The 18,829-nt window shown below is 48.3% G+C and overlaps 1 protein-coding gene across 1 annotated transcript in view; it reads left to right on the forward strand.

Annotated features, from left to right (window-relative positions):
* Positions 1-17,779, forward strand: part of LOC119444910 (cubilin) — a 337,977-nt gene extending 320,198 nt beyond the window's left edge. Inside the window, exons 17-20 of the mRNA XM_049662748.1 lie at positions 12,172-12,296; positions 14,559-14,687; positions 17,357-17,713; positions 17,763-17,779. Of these exons, the coding sequence (XP_049518705.1) occupies positions 12,172-12,296; positions 14,559-14,687; positions 17,357-17,713; positions 17,763-17,779 (628 nt within the window). The remainder of the gene's footprint in view (positions 1-12,171; positions 12,297-14,558; positions 14,688-17,356; positions 17,714-17,762) is intronic.
* Positions 17,780-18,829: the final 1,050 nt, after the last annotated feature.

Raw genomic sequence — 18,829 nt, forward strand, 5'->3', positions numbered from 1 at the left:
GAGGACTTATAAATAATAAATATAAGTATGTAGAGCCTCGGCGGTGAACGCATCTCGCCCAGTAAACGACGGAGTGTGATGTGCTCTAGGCCCTTAAACGAAGCACTGCTACTGCGATACATCCGTTCGTACCTCTAGCTGGGCTGTCGATGTATTTCCACTCTGATTGAAGTATGCATGTAAAAGCATATTTCTTATTTTCGTCATTGTGTTTTTTAATTTGCATATAAACCTAACCAAAACCTAACTGAGACATCAGTGACACCCATTTAATTATTTGCAAGTGCGCTTCACTGTACTGCACATTTACCCCTCTTATGGCGGCACCGGTCAACGTTCAAATGGAAAAGTATTTGCTGCGCGTCATTACGTGTGTCTCTTGCAAACAGCTTCACCGTAAGAGAGACGTCTAAGTTTATTTATGTCGTAATTTAGGCACAAGCTGTGCTTGCACACGCTGTTTGCGCAAATGAATACGCCACCAATTTAGTTGGTGAAACTGCATCGCAGGTTCTTTGCAAAAATATCGCATTCCAGCCGATGCCAACAGCGATGCAGCCATACCCACAAAAGCTCTCAAAAAATAAAATGCGCCGGATTCGCAACAATATCGCAGTCACACACAGGACCATAATATAGAGGGTGTTTCACAACACCTTTATAGATCCACGCTAAAAAGGAAGAATAGTGCTTCCGTGTATCCTGGCCAAGCCACTACGACCCAAGGACACATGACCAAGAAACACACGAGACGGGAACTAAGTTTTCCTAAAAGCCTGCGAGAAAGAACCACGTCCTGTTTTCCGAGCAGCCTAAGCCGACCTTATACGCAGTCAAGCTACATACGAAGAAATGCAATTTGACCGCTGGTATGGAGGTCACCAAGTAAATGCGGAGTGCGAGTACGGCGGAACCAATTCAGACAACAAGCACTTTCTATGGTTCTGTGAGCACGTTTAGCGAACGCTAACCAGAAAAACTACGAAACATTCTTCAAGTTGAAAGGTCCCGATGTTGGGAGTAGTTGGTCGCTTCGACAGCGGCGCTACAAGACACCTGCTTCAAGTAAGCCACGTCCGATAGTTTCAGCGGTTAATCCAAGAAACTTGAATACACGAAGTACCAAGCAGTCGGCGAATCACTAGTTCAAAAAGATTAGTGCAGAAACTCTCTAAAAGGACTTGTCCGATCCCGCGCAATCAATCTTCCAGTCGCTCATCTTGCAGTCACGTAACGAATCATTGAGCGGCCGAGTTACAGCCAGTTGCAATTTCCCAACTGGCGAACCTAATTGTTCTGAAATATTCTTGTTTGGAGAAAAATAACTGAATTCTTATTAAGGTATATAATATTTATTATTTGCATTGCCCTTAGAATTTTTAGTGTGCTTAAGTGTTGCAATCATAATTACTTTTATTTACAAAAAGGTCTTCTTAATTACGTTTAGGTAATCCTGATTAGCCGTAATCAATTTAGAGATAATAATTAAAATTTAGGCTTAAATCATCTTAGTTACCATAATTTACCCTGATGAGCCTTAATCAATTTAATGTTAATGAATGAACGTTATGATAATTATTCGTAAGTACTCTTATTTTACCTTGATTAGGCTTAATATTTACCCAGAAGTATTCTTTGTTTTGCTCAATAATGATTCAAATAAAATTTATTCGCTTGTTTTTGTAAGGCTAAAGACACTTCATTAGTTTTAAGAAGTGTAATTTAGGCTTCATTTATTTCATCGCAATGAATCTTATTATTAGTAACCTCTCGTAATACTTTTCCTTACTAGAATAAATAGTCATAAATCTATGTAGTAAGGAATCTCATATATACTCTCATAGTACCCTATGTATAGTTATGGTGCGTATCGTGTCAGGCGTTAGAGCCATTCGCACGATATTTCCAAGGGAAGTAGCCGTAGAATGCTTACGCATTGAAAGGCCATTATATTTCTTCGTTGTAAACTTGTAATCATCGGCAATTTTATGTCTAACCAAGCAGCCCAATCGGCTGGCACACAATTACTTTCGTCGTGTTGACGTAACCGTCCCACCGCATATGGAGTCAATTCAGAAGCCAACCTTTTACGCTAAGCTACATTTAAAGCCACCGTTCTTACGCTACGTAGTTTTTAAGTATTGTCTGCATATCTAACAAATAATACGGAAAAACTTATTCGTGCTGAGATATTTGGTAATAATTTAGAGCTTAGCTCATATTCTTTAATCAGACACATCTGTAGGCCCACCGCCACGAGCGGGAGTGCAAATCTAAAAGCGCAGCGCGGACCATCTTTGAAGTGGGCTTTCGTCTGGACGAGCTCGTTTTCTCACCGACACCTCTTGAGTGATGGGCGTCGTAGACTAACACAAAGCGTTGTCTTGCACGCAAGTAGAAAAAAAAAAACGCAGGTGGCATTCCTAGCTACCACCATTCTGGTCACGAAACTCCCGCCTCATTTTAATGTACAGCCAGCGCCTAAAATAAAATGAAACGGAAGGAAGGACGGACAAAGCCGCCGCCATAAGCTGCTTCGCATCTTGTCGCAGTTTCACTCGAAAGGCGAAGCAGCATTTGCGATAGCAAATTAGTATAGAGAGTTGTACGGAGTAAGGATAGTAGTTTTATCAGCTGTATAAACTTGGACATGGAGCAGCACCAGCAACGCGCATAACTGTTGTCGACGCCGTTGGCGTTTTTCCCGCGTTCGCACCGAACGCGCGTGGCGTTGGTGACTGTTGCCGGTGCCTCTGGCGGCGGCTCGGAGGTTTTCGACGGGATCAGAACGGGACACTCGTCGAGCAGCGTCGGAAGTCTTTACCACCTTCTCGCCTCGGAACGTTTTTTATATAAATACGCATTCTGTGCCGCACCTAAACGTCGCCTCGCCTCCCTCCCTCCCTCCCTCCCTCCCTCCCTCCCGTCCCTCCACGGCCTGTTGCGCCACGGGAGAAGTCGCGTTTGCTTTCCGCCGTGCGTTCGCTCCCCGTGAAGCGCGCGTCCCTCGCGTGCTTTCACTCGCACATACAGCATACGGCGACAATTTCATCGCCGTTGGACTTTATACAGAATCATACGGCAATGGAGACGACGACGCCGACGGCATAAATCTGCTTGGAGTGTCCATATAATTGCTATCGCAATAAAAACAATGTCTGTTAACTTAATTTGACATTCTTTATTTTTCTATGCTCACGGCAGCTAACGGACGGCATTAATACTAGCGTGACGCATTTTCTGTTGCTAGTTTTCGCTGAGTGTCCCCTTTTGTTGAATTTCTTTCTCTGTAGCTAAAGCCCCTCTACCTTTGAAAAGTACCGCCATCCTTTTAACAACGCCACTTCTCTCTCTCTCTCCTGTATCTCCGATTGGACGATTGCTGTCAAGTGACAGCGTGCGCTTTCACTTCTTTATATATATTTTTTCTCCTTCAGCGCCATGTTGCAAGTCCCTCTGCACAGCCGCCGTCGCCGGCGGCGGCGGTCGCGTGCTCCAGTCGAGCCCGGCCATGGCCCGGCCTGAAAGCTTCAACATGAACTTTCGAGGGGGCGCCACCGTCGACTTGCTTTCGCAAGCAAAAAGTAAAAACAAAAAGCGGTTTAGGAGAGGAGACGGCGGAGGAGAAAGGGGATGGTGGTACTTTTCCGAAGGTAGAGGGGCTTTATTGTCACCGCGTTGGTAACGCTGCCCGATAATGTCGCAACCGCTGGTCCTCGAGGCCGTTCGCGAACAGCCCTCGTCTTGACGGCAGTTTTTGACATTTCCAGCCGGAAGCCGAGCCGAAGCTGCACGCCACCGACGGTACGACCACTTGGCGCCGTCGTTTCCTGTCAGCGAGCAGTCACCAGTCCCGTTCGCCACAAAGTCGTCGCCAGTCGTTCAGATCACCCCAGTCCCGTCGCCTGTCCCCCCTTTTCCGACCTTGGCGCGAACCCCCGGAAAACTAAAAGAGGTAGCTCCCGGAGGTGACGCTGCATTGTCGATGTCTCAGCCAAAGCCTCTCATCCTGCCGACCAGATGCAATATAGTAGATGTAGAAGCTGACGTCTATGTTTCAGGGCTTGTTGATACTGGAGCCCATATCGCGGTAATGAGCAACAATCTTCGTTGCCGAAAGTCCTTACACCTGCCGAATCTCGTGTTATCTGGGTCGCCCATGGAGCAATTCCCATTATCCTTAGCATGTATATATACACTGCCCAAATAACTGTTGCTGGTTTCAACATTCCCGTTTTATTTGCTGTTCTTGAAGAACAGTTTCCCCATGAATTGATCTTCTGCCTTGACTTTTTATCGGACCATTCAGCGCTGATTGACTGCGCTGCTGGCGTCCTCCAACTCGAGTGACCTAATCACTGCTTTCCTCCAAAATTAGCGGAGCCTCATTTATGTTCTGTAGACTTCCTAAGGTTGCCGCCTCAAGCTGCCATGATATACATTTGACGTGCTTCCCATCTGTTCCTGACGGTGACTATGTGTTGGCTCCTTATGTGAATGTTCTCCTGCTACACATAGTTGCCGTTCCTCATACCATTGTGACTATCGCCGACAACCGCGTATTTCTTTAATTTTTAATTTTTGTTTATGTACGCAAGTTATTCCGAAAGGCATGTTGCTCGGCAACGCTTCTCCGATGGACGATCCCACCATCTAGGTATTGGATATGCCGTCCTCATCTGCAGCCACCTGCTGTCCGATCAGTTCCGTAACGTCCGATCTTGCCATATTTTCAAAGGTGGATGATCATGACCTACTTGCCGACCAGGCTGTGGACCTCTGCCGCGTTCTGGTGTCTTATTGCGACATGTTTGAGTTTGAGGATGGCCCGCTGGGACAGATTTCCGTTGTGACCTCATAGGATTCACACCGCTGATGCTAGCCGTATTTGCCAACGTCCTAATTGTGTGTCTCAGACGAACACCACGTTATCCATGCTGAAGTAGACAAGATGCTAACCAAAAGTGTCATTAAGCCCTCTTCGAGTCTTTGTGCATCGCTAGTTGTCTTGGTCAAAACGAAGAATGTCACGGGCGATTTTGTGTCAACTACTGTCAACTGAACAAGATAACAAAAAAAAAGATATGTACCCTCTACCGTGCATTGATGACGCTCTCGACTACCTTCCCGGATACAAATACTTATTTTTAATCGACCTCCGATCCGGTTATTTGTAGATTTCGGTTGAGGAACTCTCTCCATCGGGGGTATAAGTGGTCCTCCGGTCTATGTTCTCTAGACGATGTCATCCTATTTTCCTATACGTTTGACAGCCACCTCAGTCGCTTGGCCGCTATTCTTGAAGTCTTTAGTGAGGCTTGCCTTCAACTTAACTCTTCTAAGTGCCATTTCGGACACCGCGAAGTCTTCTTGGCCACCTTGTCAGTGTTACCGGTGTACATCCTGACCCTGATAAGATTCACGCTGTCAAGAACTTGCCTGTACTGTGCTTAGCAAAAGATGTGCCCAGCTTCGTTGGCTTATGCTCCTATTTTCGTCGATTGGGTAAAAATTTTGCGGATAACGCCCGGCCGCTGCCGACCTTCTCAAGAAGGACCCTGCGTTCTTTTGGCGCCGCGAACAAGCCCACGCCTTCTACACCCTCATCCGCTTGTTGACAACGCCTCCGATATTAGGCCACTTTGATCCATCTGCACCAAGTCAATTTCACACAGACGCCAGTGGCCATGGCACAGGTGCTATCCTCGCCCAAGAACAAAGTGAAGACGAGCGCGTTGCTGCCTACGCCAGCTAAATTTTTCTATCACCGAGAGTGAGTGCCTCGCTCTGGTATGGACAGTGGATAAATTTCGCCCTTACTTGTTGGCCGCCCATTTTGTGTCATCACGGACCATCATGCCTTGTGCTGGCTATCGTCACTGCAAGACTCGACTGGCCACCTAGGTCGCTGGGCACTCAGACTCCAGGAGTATTCTTTCGTCGCGAAGTATACGTCCAGCCGCTTACATCTGGACGCCCACTGCTTGTCTCGTCAACCCATCGATCCTCCTGACAACGACGAACATGATGCTGACACTTCCTTCTGGCCATTTCTCACTTTCACGACAGCGTTACTCAGCAGCGAGAGGATGACTCTCTATGGTCGATCATCAAGCGCATGACGTCTGGCCAATCAGATCGCTCAATCGTAATGTTTGTGCTCCATCGACGCAACATCAACTCTGATGGACCAGATTTATTGCTAGTTGTCCTTTGTCACCTCCGCTCTACTGTTCTTGCTGAGATCCACAACGTACCCAGTGCCGGACACCTTGGCACTTCCTGCACTTACGACAGAGTGCGACATCGATTCTTCTGGCCAGGCCTGTACCGCTCTGTGCGATGTTACGTTGCAGCTGGTGACCTCTGCCAGCTTTGACCACTGCCAGCAGCAAAAGATGCCATTTGCCCAACGTGCTGGTCACCTTCGTCCAATCGATATTGCCACGGAGCCTTTCTTCCGTGCTGACTTGAACTTTCTTGGACCCTTCCCCACATCCATAAAAGGGAACAAATGGATAGCCGTTGCAACAGACTATGCGACGCGCTGTGCTATACACGTGTCCTCCCACCAGCCGTTCAACAGGTGCAACAAATGTAGCAGACTTTTTACTTCAGGACGTGATTATTCACCATGAGGTGCCAATGCAGCTGCTGACAGATCGTGGCCGGTACTTACTATCCCAAGTTGTTGAAGACATCCTTCGTTCATGCTCCACCGAACACAAGCTCGCAACCGCATATCACCCACAAACGAACATACTGACTGAATGACTAAATCACACACTTATACGGATGTTATCTATTTACATTTCAGCAGACCATCGCGATTGGGACAGCACTTTGCCCTACGTGACATTTGCGTACTATTCGTCATGTCATGATACCACCAGTTTCTCGCCTTTCTACCTCTTGTTTGGTCACCTCCACCATTAATATTAGTGTAGCTGGTGCACAGGGCTATTTACATTTACACGTAGGCCAACGGTGGCCAAGATGGTGACCCTATTTTAATCGGCAACACGTCGACACCGACGCACTTTCCCGCTCGCCCATGCCTTCTGACGTTACGCCTGTTTCCCTTTCCGCGACGTCCTTCGCTAACATCATTATTACTGACATGCCTTCAGAGCGGCGCAAGAATAACTGGATAGCCTCGCTGATCGACATTCTCTCTATGTCTTCGACGATACCAGCCTCACGGCTCCCTTGCGTCTTGCTGGCAGTCTCCGTCACCTCTATGTCACTCTTGCCCCCAAGCCGCCCAAATTTCGTTGACGTCGTCAGGGGTCGTTCCCCCAGTCTTCTCCGGGGAAACTAACGGCAGCGACCTCCGGGGTAAGGTTGCCAACTGTCGATATGCCGAAAAAAAAACCCAACCACCGCAAAAAGACGATATGACGACGACGAGTAATGCCGACGACTGTGTTCGCGCCGACCTAAACCTTTTTATTGATGGACATCCCGTGACAGCCCTTGCGTACACCGCTGCCGATTTCTCGAGTGAGGCAAGACCTGGTTGACCGCCTTAAATAAACAGGTGAAAAAACCATGGGCAAGGCCACACATCAGAAGTGCCGGGGTCAGCTAATCACGCGAACGGGTAAATGTACCGCCAGCTTCACATTGGTGATTCGAGCTTTGTTGCCGCATCCGTTATCCTCCAAAAGTGCTGCAAGGAACTCATGTTGGGGATGAATTTTCTGGGACTGGCCTTGCCATGGTGATGTGACAGCGAAACAGATTAGTGTACCAGCGTACCAGTGTCCACAAGCGCAATAGTACAAAAGTCATCCACGAAAACATCGATGAGGTTTGCTGAAGAAATTCGAGGATTTGAATTTTTCGACGACGACGCAGTTCGTGCCTCTGGAACAGCGGTATCTAGGGTGCGATCTTGTACGCGTTCCAAAATGGAACGGAGGCGGTCCGTTCCATCGAGCCCCACTTGATTGGTCAATTTGATCGTCCCGGTTCAAATTGGCCAATCGTGTGCGGCTCATGGTTCAAATTGACCAATCGTGTGCGGCTCGATGGAACGGACCACCTCCGTACCATTTTGGAACGCGTACAAGATCGCGCCCTAGTTTTCCGCGTCAGAAGGGCAGGGTCGACGGCGCATAGGCGACAGAGAGCGACGTCGGGGGGGGGGGGGGGGGGATGGAGATCGGTGGGTAGCTGAGTGCAGGTGCTCGGGCGAAGCGGATTGTGTTAGCCACGCTTTGCCATCACAGCGTCTATGATCGTACGCAGACGGTCGTATGGCGTCTATTTGAACAAGAGGGCGACGGCGACAGAAGAGTGCCACATGTCCTGCATAACCGCAAAAATAACATATAGGGTGATTTTCCGCAGTGCGCCATGGATTCGAAAACGTGGGGACTGGTCGGCGTAGCTGAACTGGTGCTGGCCGAACGGGTGCCGATGCGGAAGAATAGGTCGGGGGACCAGGCAAACCCGCAGCGACGACTTGCGCGTATGCAAAGGGCGCAGACTCCGGAATTGGCGGACGAGTGAAAGACAAAGCGTCAATGACCACTTTCTGAATAACATGTCGTATGACTAGGGCCAGCTGTTGTGCCTGTGTTGGCTCGGGTGTGGTCGATAAAATGGAGAGCTTTCCGGCGAACTCTGCGCGCACCAACTGCTCGATCTGAGTCAACATTGCATTCTGGACGCTCTGAGTCAATGCCGCGATCGAGTCGTTCTGTTCGAGAGACTGTTGAGTTTGGCGCGTTGCTTGCGCAATTTGTCGAAACACTGACACAAGCTGACAACATCTGCGACGGTTGGTGGGTCTTTGGCCAATAACATTTCAAATGCGTCATCGGCTATTTCTTTGAAGATTTGCTTGATCTTATCCGACTCGTGCATCGACGGGTTTATACGCATGCACGCCCACGACGCCGTTGGTCGGGCTCGTATGTCTCGTCAGATTGCCTATGATCGACTTACAACTGGCTGAGGCGTCACAAAAAGCTCGCTACGATAGTCGTCACCAGAACATTACATTCTCTCCCAAACATGTCGTTCTTCTGGGGACTCCAAGTCACCACGTCGGCCTTTCCGAAAGACTGCTGTAGCGCTATACCGGGCCCTACAGGGAAGGGCGACGATTAAGACCAGCCGTGGTTGCTCAGTGGCTATGGTGTTGGGCTGGTTGGGCTGCTGAGCACGAGGGCGCGGGATCGAATCCTGGCCACGGCGACCGCATTTCGATGGGGGCGAAATGCGAAAACACCCGTGTACTTAGATTTAGGTGCACATTAAAGAACCCCGGGTGGTCCAAATTTCTGGAGTCCTCCACTACGGCGTGCCTCAGATCATATCGTGGTTTTGGCACGGAAAACACCTTAATTTAATTTTAATTTATTTTACGACGATTGAGTCACTTTAATTACGAAGTCACCCCTGTTGAAGACACCCCGTCCTCATCCCAGCTACAAACTGACGTCATCCACGTGTCCCGTTTAAAAACCCGTCTACGGGTTGGTCGTGTCCTTGCGAAAAAAAAAATAACGGGGAATGACAAGTCATTTTTTGAATTACGGGCTGCCACTCTTATTATGATAGATCACGGCTCGCGCCAACGTAGCGGGCTTTGTCGTGAGGATGTGATACTTCATGCTTTAGAAACGGTATTTATTTTTGTTCCGCGACATAACTTACGTCATCGGGGCGGATTTAAAAATATAAATGTCATCAGTCAGGCGGTGGTACCCAGGCGAAATGAACTATGCGCGAGAAAGACGGACTTATACAGTCACTTTCCTTTGGGAGCGATGATAACGTTTTAATTTAACACGCAACAGAACTTCACACAATTATTTTACCTGACCAGACCGTATTCCGTCGAACCCTCGAAGTAACCCTCCGTCCATTTGAAATTGCCATTATATCGGTGCAGAGAAAGCTCCGGCCCTGGGAGTGCCGTGCATGTACGCGTTCTGTGACCAGAGTGGCGTATTCTTCAGCCAGGGATTTCCGGGTCCTTACCCCAACTAGATGTCCTGCACTTATCGCGTCATTGCCGTGGCTCCCGACAGATGCACGTAAGCCCATATTCTCCGACAAGTGTCATCAAAGTGTTTGGTTGTCTACATTGACTGAAGAATCGGCACACATTGATGCGATGTCTTCGAAGTTTCAACGGTCGGTTGTCCGTGAACAATTTCCTGTCTTAAGGAAAATGGAGCGTAAACACTGCCCTGAACCTATGTTAGAGAATGAAAGTGACTGTTAAGCATTGCGGAAAGCCAGTGTAATCCATTAGCCCAGTACTCAACCTAAGTTCTGAAGAAATCCGGGAGATGGAAGTAGATTCACGAAAAAAGAAGTTGCCACAGATGTCACTGCAGCTTGTTACCACAAAGAGAGCTCATAGATATGCAATGAAATGAATTTGGACTTATGAAACAAACTCTCCGTGATGTTCTAATCGTGGCTGTTGACCATGTCCTACGAAATACACAGATTATCGTCAGACCGGAGCAGCTAAACAGCTTTATGACATTTGAGGAAATGAGCCAGCGATAACCGACTGCTGATTGCTGTCATTCTACGGTGACCTGGGCAGGAGATGCGCCGTTTCCTCGACGGTAAAAACACGTATTGTTTGGAAATATGAACAGTCAATCACCTCCTCACCGGAGCAGTCATTGTACGAAGGCGTGAAATACGTTAATGGTAAAGAGAACGAAGCGGTCAGCCGGAAGGCCTCGTTTCTGGTCTGCTGTATAGGAAGCTGGGAGGCTAGCAGATGGCTGCGCTTGCGCAAATAAATCGTGAACTCGGTGCACTGAAAGCTGGAATAAGGATTTTGACATCCTGATTGAATTAAATAAATTTCTTAGATTAGCACGAAAGGCATACCTGATCAGCACTGCGCTACGGAGGGCGGCAAGTTCAGACCCTGTCGATATTGTGATGTGGCTGATCTTGAACTTCTTGCAAAGCGATGTCGACGGGATAACTAGCGCACCAGTAGAGCTGGTTAGAATCGAAGAGCCATCTGTATATATGTGAATTCGATTGGAGTAGGAATCATGCAGTAGTGGATATAGAATAACGAAGACTTGCTGGTACCTTTGCACCTGCGCCGTCTTTTTATGGCAGCACAAACCACCATATATTAGGGGGGTGTTTGCTAAGGGCAAGAGTATTCAGGGAAGGTCCTGAAGCAGGCGAAATACCCGCCGTGGTGACGTAGTGGCTTTGGCGTTGCGCTACTAAGCCCCAGGGTGCGGGTTCAAATCTCGGCCACGGCGATCGCATTTCGATGGGGGCGAAATGCAAAAAGCATCTGTGTACCGTGCATTGGGTGCACCTTAAAGAACCCCAAGGTGATCAAAAGTAATGCGGAGTTCCCCCACTACGGCGTGCCTCATAATCATATTGTGGTTTCGGCACGTAAAACCCCAGAAATAAAATTATGGAGGCCTTTCTTACTGTTTTAGTTTTTATTAGTTATTACAGTTACCACGAGGTGAATTAAATTTTATGCGTAAGTGTCAAATGACCCATTGGGCGAAATGCAGCTCCACTAACGTGAAACCTGGGGAGGTGCGAAGCATGCAGTGATGCACCGCTAATGGGCTCATACTGCCTTAAGCAATGGCTGATAACCCCGTAAACGCGGCATCCCCGTTACGACGACAGAAGACAAGTGAAATTCTACGCTGGAATGATGAGCGGCAACGCAGCCAGCTGTGGAAGACCACGACGACGACGACGAACGCGGGAGCAGTGGTGCCGAGCGCGAGCACGAGCCGCTTGCTTATACCGTGACGACGACGACAGCAGACGCCGACAGCCCGAGCGCATAAGATGCTTCGCACCTAAAGCAAGCGAAATGGGCAACTGCAACGTCGCTGGAAAAGTAACTGTAATCTAAAAACAGTAGTTTGATTTTGCGTTTCTACTGTTGTTCCTATTTTTTTACCAATCATCGTTAATACAGTGCGCATGTATCTGATAAAATGTGTGTTCAGCGCAAACTTCAATAAAATGTATGCGGTCACCCCTCCTCCTCCCCCTGTTATGTCCACTGTAGCTTTACGAATTTTAAATGTTCTCGGGTAGGCAAGTACGAAAATGAGAGCAAAGAAGAATGATAAAATTAAAAATTCAGTACACGTCTTGCTGTTGCGCTCTCCGCTGTTGTGTACGCAGGGTGGAGCTGTCGTTCATCCAGTTCAACTTGCACTCGAACAACAGCCCAGACGGCCAGTGTGGCGCCGACTTCATGGAGATCAACGGCGTCCGCTACTGCAACCGTCAGCTGGAGGGACAGATACGTGAGTGGTCATGTTACTCGGCGAATGGCGCCTTGTCAGATTCCTCGGGCTCGTCATATAGATTTGCGCACATCGTACCATTTTTGCGAAGGCGCTGTCAATATCGGCAGCATTTGCACGTCTGAGATAGGCAGCATTTGCACGTGTGACGTGATATACGTCAAGGACCTCGGGGTTGAGGGCTCAAGGAAAACTGCGTCACGCTATCTGCGTTGACAAACTGAGATCTAGTTTTAATGTATAGATTAAAAAGAGAAAAAAAAACACGTTATCTGATCCTTGTGTGGAACCACGTAAGAGCTCGGCCCCAGTACGTTCACGCGCGGACCACTTTGGAACAACCGCGCCCGGCACTCGCAACGACTCGGCGCCATTGGCCGGGGTGTCATACACAGTGTCTCCGGTGTGAGGCACTCATGGAAGACGTATAATATTCCAATCTTCGACATTGTCGCGGCTAAGTAGGCAAGTAGACTGCGCATTGTGAGTACGTTACGTGGTAGCAGCAGCGTTTTAATAGCAGCTTCTTCTCGGAAGCTCTGTCTTAAAGGGACACTAAAGGGAAATATTAGGTCGAGCTAGATTCAGTTATTACGCCTTTGTAATAACGAATTCGCCATTCATAGCGCGCACAGAGCTTTTGTAAGCGAAGAAATGATGGAAATTAATATTCGGAGTGGTGCCGCCTATATAATGAACTGTGGTACCTGTCGTGTGACGTCAGCACTGGATGATTCACTGAGAACAGCAGAGGGGGAGGTCACGTAATGATTACCCCAAGTCGCCCGCTTCGGCGTGGGCGATTCAAATGGAGAAGCAGCTGTGGGACCTTCAGAGACAATTTTTAACAGCGGAGCTGTTTAAGCCAGCCGTAATGTCTGCCGCCTACCACTGCGTTGCCTAGCAACCACCTCGCGGAGCGTCACGAGCTATGGTCGGGAGAGAGAAAAAGAAAATGAGAGCAAGACAGAGTGCGCGCGTCGCGCGCTATGCTCGGAAGAGAGGAAGAGAAAATGAGAGCGAGAGAGAGACAGAGAGAAACAAATTGTAGCAGCACCTTTGAGGCAGAGGTGCTGCCGACGCCATCCGCGCTTCTCCGTTTCCGGGCATTAGCGCCGAACGCTCGCGGTGTCCCTGACTGCAGCAGGCGCCTCTAGTGGCGGCTCGGCCGAGCACCCACCAGCTGCGCGCTACTGCACATGCGCCGTGACGTCATCCCTGCGTGTCGTCTGCTGCGCGCCGCATGTACATTGTCCATTGCTTTCGCCCCACTTCCCCTACGTGTGCTCGGGCTGTAAGTGCTTCGCGAGGCGTTCCCCGATGCCATGGACCTCGAGGAAATGCTTACACACTTCGTATAACTTAGCATCACTTCGCATAGCCAGGACCAGCGAGGAACCGATCAGCTCCGCTGTGTCTTTAGCCTTGCGACACTAGTGCAAGCTACCCCGATTTTTTTTTTGCGCAACAAATACTGGCAAGCAGAAAACAATGATAGGGGACTGGACGAATATTCTATCGACATAATTTGGGTTAATATTTTTATAGTCCCTTAAATCTTTTTGAAAAGTGAGGAAGACCGGCGAAAACGTGCGTCGGGCTTGGCCACATCGCCCTGTGGCATGGCGGTGGCCGAGTGCCTTGTTTGTACAGTGAGACGAGACCCAGGAGGCATAGAAAAAGCATATGACTAACGTGAGCAGCCGAGTTGCCCGCTTTTTGACCCCTACAATGCGCCCATCGATGACAACTCACCGTTTCAGAGCACCACAGGATAATGCAAGCCATTGTCTACGATCAACCGATCTGCGGCTGCCAAAACACACAAACCGTACATTGTGTCACTGCTTCAGAAACGATAGCATTTTCTGCCAAGGCTGGTTCATTATATAACAACCAGGAAGCAGAAGCGAAACAAATAAAGTGAGACCGTCTGGGTGAGAGCTGTAAAGAGCGGACGCATTAGAGGAGTTTAGTAGAGAGGGTTCCGAAAACTGTGAGTATATGACAGAATTCTATACACACGCATGCAGCATGTCGTGACAGGAGAAAAATACGTTAGGCTAAAGCTCAATGCGACGTAGGTGAAGCAGGTATAGATGCACAACTCCTCCGCCTGCACCTTGCACTTCGATATGGCTGCGCTCAATGAATATGCCTTAGCGAACCATGGATGTATAAGAAAGCGTGTTTGCGGTGTCTTAAGCGTCTAAACTAGTTCATGGCTTCGCGTTAATGACCTGTTTCGTTTGTAAAATCCAGGCATCTTGGACTTCAAGGGTCCCCGCCGTAGCGTGACAATGCATTTCATATCCAATGACCACGATGCCGGGAAAGGATTCCTCGGCTTCTACAAGCAACTCGGCTGCCCCACGGGAGAAGGAGGCGACGGTAAGTCGTGCACGCTACACGCGATCACGTTGCGGTGAGGACTTTGCTTGTAAGATTTCATATCCTCGTCAAGAAGTTCAAAACCAACAATTTTACACGACGCTCCTTTGTTTTACACGAACAAGCGAAACTTAAACTTTCTTCCGTCGGTACCCCTTTAAAGGAACACTAAAGAGAATTTGATTTTACATGTCAAGTACGTAGACTCCGTAGCGTAGATCACTTATGCACTGTTATGTCGGTGTCCATAACTGCAATTTATTCATAAAATGCAAAAAGCGAGGACACGGCTGGTGAGCCCATCGGCGCTGGCGAAACACAGCGCAAAAAGCACGCAATTGGTACCGCGATATTTTGTTAAATGCGCAGGAATTTATTGAAAAAAATTATGCCATGCTATATTTATAGAAAGTGCTTTTAAGCCATATTTGCATCTGGGTATTTTTCATCAAGAGAATGAAGTTTAGAAATCGTGGCACGAGCACGCTGATATTCGGCATCATTCAACGTGCAACAGTGGGCATGGATGCTTAGCAGAAGAGGAAATTGGGCTGGAAGGTATTGACGGAACATGACATACCATAGCAGATTTCAGTGACGTTAGACAAGACAGGGGTAAAAGACAGACCAGAAATGGATGGACGCGCATGGCAGCCTGCATTCGTACGCCTGCCAACTATTCGTACAAACTGTTTCAGTTGAATAAAAAAATTACGCGCCATTCCTCTGCTGCGAAGGTGGATTACTAGCGAAGCAGTTTAGCCCACGACATAGAGGTGACACGGAGTTTAGATCAAATATATGAGCAAATTTTATTTTTCTTTAGCGGCGACGGTGATCATAGCTAAGAAGGACACACTAGACAGTTTTAGTTGGGCGTCCACAACCACCCACGTACGCAGCGAGCGCACTCCGGCAGGCGTTAATTGGCAGGACGCAACAATTAAGAAGTGGATTGCTCACTTGCACTGTAGTGTGCTACTAAGATCCGCCATACGCCAGCTTCAGAATCTGTGTAGCCAATATCAGCCACCAAGAAGTCAAACCACAAGCAAGTCAAACCACAGTTCCCAATCTGCCACGAAAATGTCGCAGAGTGTCACGCGTTTTGATAATAGCAATGTAATCAAGGGTGGAGCCATGTCGAAAACCGCGCTCTCGTGGGCACGCAAGAACAGGTGAGAGCATCCCGAAAAGCCCGCAGCGGACGCTACGCACCTTTTGAAAAGCTGCGGGCGCACGCAAGAGCGTGCTCCTGCGTACTACGCAGCGCACTGTCACCTCTGCGGGTTTCCTGCATACGCAGAGCTGTTGCGGACGCGGAACTAAAACAGTCTACTTTATTTTGATCGGCGGTCTTCATCGGCGGCATACATTCGCGTGGAAGACTACCACCAGCTCGAGGAGCCGGAGGAAACTAGACAGGCGCAAACGCAAGCGCTTTGAACGACGACAAAGAAAGAGTGGTGCGTGCGAACGTACATAGCCTACGTGGGTCGCACAGCAGCAAATCTTTGAGAAACCCTTACTATCTGAGAGTCAACAGTGAAAATGGTGCCTATTAATAACTATAATCTACTGAAAATACATATCCAAATGATGAGACGTTATAAGGTTTTGCATAGAATGAAGCGATTTCGTATGAAATTCTGGTGCTGAGTTTTTGCGCATGCAGATGTGTTGGACGACACGAAAAATCCGTAGAACCATAGCCAGAGACAGCTTCGCTGTAAGTTTGTGGGCAGACGCTTTTCCTGCCACTCAAAAACAACATTCTGTCTGTGACACGGGCCTGCCGTTTGCACTCAGGAGATAGTTCACTCAAGGAAAGAGCCATGCATTGTGAACTTAGCGCGCAGGCGCCACCTCATCCACATCCATTTCCAGCGACACTGTCAGTTTGCCGGTGCAATACAGCCAAGCCAAACAAAATGCACCCTCGCGTATCTGGTAGCACTTACTGTGTAACCCCCAACACCGGCCTCGCTTGCGACTGGATGGTATCCTTATACGTCATGGGAAGCGCGGAAAGTACAAACGGGCTTTTTTTTTTCAAGCCGCGTTTTTCGAGAAAAAAGTTAACCAATCGGAGAATCAGTGAGACGTGGTGTAAGGAATGTGAATTCAAGTTTTCGGAAGCAAATAAACGAGGTATTTTTAAAGTCGTCGTCAGTATCACTCTAAAAATGGCATGAAAATGAAATTGGGAAAAGTGGCGACGTCCCACCTGCCTTTACCCCCTTGCCAAACATGCTTGCCAGCTCATTCAGGGTCCATGCTCACCAATTCCATGTTTGTTTAATTTAAGAGGGTGATGGCAAGTTGCGCTTCCCGGGACACGGGGCTGATGACATGTTATCACACCCCTTTCAAAACATGCGTGCCAGCTCATTCAAGGTCCATGCTCACCGATTCCATATTTGTTTAAGAGGGTGATGGCATGTTTCCGCTTCCCGAGACACGGGGCTGATGACATGTTATCACCCGATGTTGTGATGATGTACAGGACCAACCAATTACATGGGCAGGGAATGAAAGTGGGGCTCACAACAGTTTGGTTCACCCTTGCCAAATCAGTTATGCACCCTGACTCGATTACATGGCTACCGAAAGCCAGACAAGCGGTGCATGCCATAGCAACGCGATGGCAGCCCAGCATACTTCCGCAGGCCGACCCCCGACGTCCCTGGGAGGAGGACCACCCGAGTTGTACCATCCGAAACCGTATCCGCATCCGTCGGATTCTTTGGGCGTCGCCACCAAACGACAGCAGCATGATCACCCGCAGCCCAGCTGCAACCGGCTGTACGCGCTCGAGGAGTTCGAGCTGGAGAGCCCCGGCTACCCGGGCCCTTACCGGCCGGGACTCGACTGCCGGTACTTCATCCGGCGACACAGCGACGCCGTGTGCGCGCTGCTAGTCACATTCGACGCCTTCGACCTGGAGTACAGCGCCGGCTGCCACCACGACTACCTGGAGCTGGCCGGCCACAAGATATGCGGACAGGTGCCCGCCGGAAAGACCAGTGAGTCCATTTGGTTGCTTACTCGCATGAGCTCTCGCGTCAACGATAGCCCACCGGTGGACTTAATATGGAGTACTGAGTGCGTCCACGTTTCGACCGGCCTTTTTCGAGGTCGGTCCACCAACCGAAACTGTTGGGTAAATAAACCTAAGATAACCGCGAAGTTCTGCTTCTCATTTTGCTAAATAAGCTTGGCCCATTGAAAAATCCAGAAATCCAGCGTCTGTTGAGGACGCACGTACGCAAAAAAACCCATCTTTGTGTCTTACGAAACGTAGGAAATAAAGCATCGTTTTTTTCGTACGTGCGTCCTCAACCTACACGTTCATATATATATATATATATATATATATATATAATATTACATAAGAAGCCAACAAACAATGGCACAAGGACAACATAGGGGAAATTACTTGTACTTACTACTTGAATTAAAGCCGCGGTAGCTCAATGGCAAGAGCATCGCACGCGTAATGCGAAGACGTGGGATCGTTCCCCACCTACGGCCAGTAGTTTTTCATCCATTTTCATTTGCATTACTTTATCATTTCTTTAATTCAACTAGTAAGTACTAGTAATTTCCCCTATGTTGTCATGGGTGTCATTGTTTGTTAACTTCTTATAATATGATTTTAAAAATCGGGCCCCTCGGTTCCCTTTCTTCTCACACACACACATATATATATATAAATTTTACTTTGTGTTTGCCAATGATGTTTTAGCAAACCGCATCCGTATACACATGTATCAGCTGTTTCTTTGAATGATTGACAAGTATTTGCATTCGACCATTTTCTTCGTTATTCATGTAAACTTATCTTCATCCGGTTTATGTGCGAATGTATATTAACTGCACTGACGCCATGCATTGTACCGCCTGACCCCTGGCCAATAGAGTGCTTCATACGCGCGTGTTCTGCATTGATATATATATATATATATATATATATATATATATATATATACAGGGTGTTTCAGCGAATACTTCAAAATTTATTTAAGGTTGCCTGTGGTAGATAGCCCGATTCTCGCTAATGAGCTGGTCTACTCGAAGAGGCGGACATTACTTGCACAAAAAATTGAAATGCATATTCGACCAATCAACAAAAATTCACT

Source organism: Dermacentor silvarum, chromosome 1 (genome assembly GCF_013339745.2).
Source record: "Dermacentor silvarum isolate Dsil-2018 chromosome 1, BIME_Dsil_1.4, whole genome shotgun sequence".
NCBI lineage: Eukaryota > Metazoa > Arthropoda > Arachnida > Ixodida > Ixodidae > Dermacentor > Dermacentor silvarum.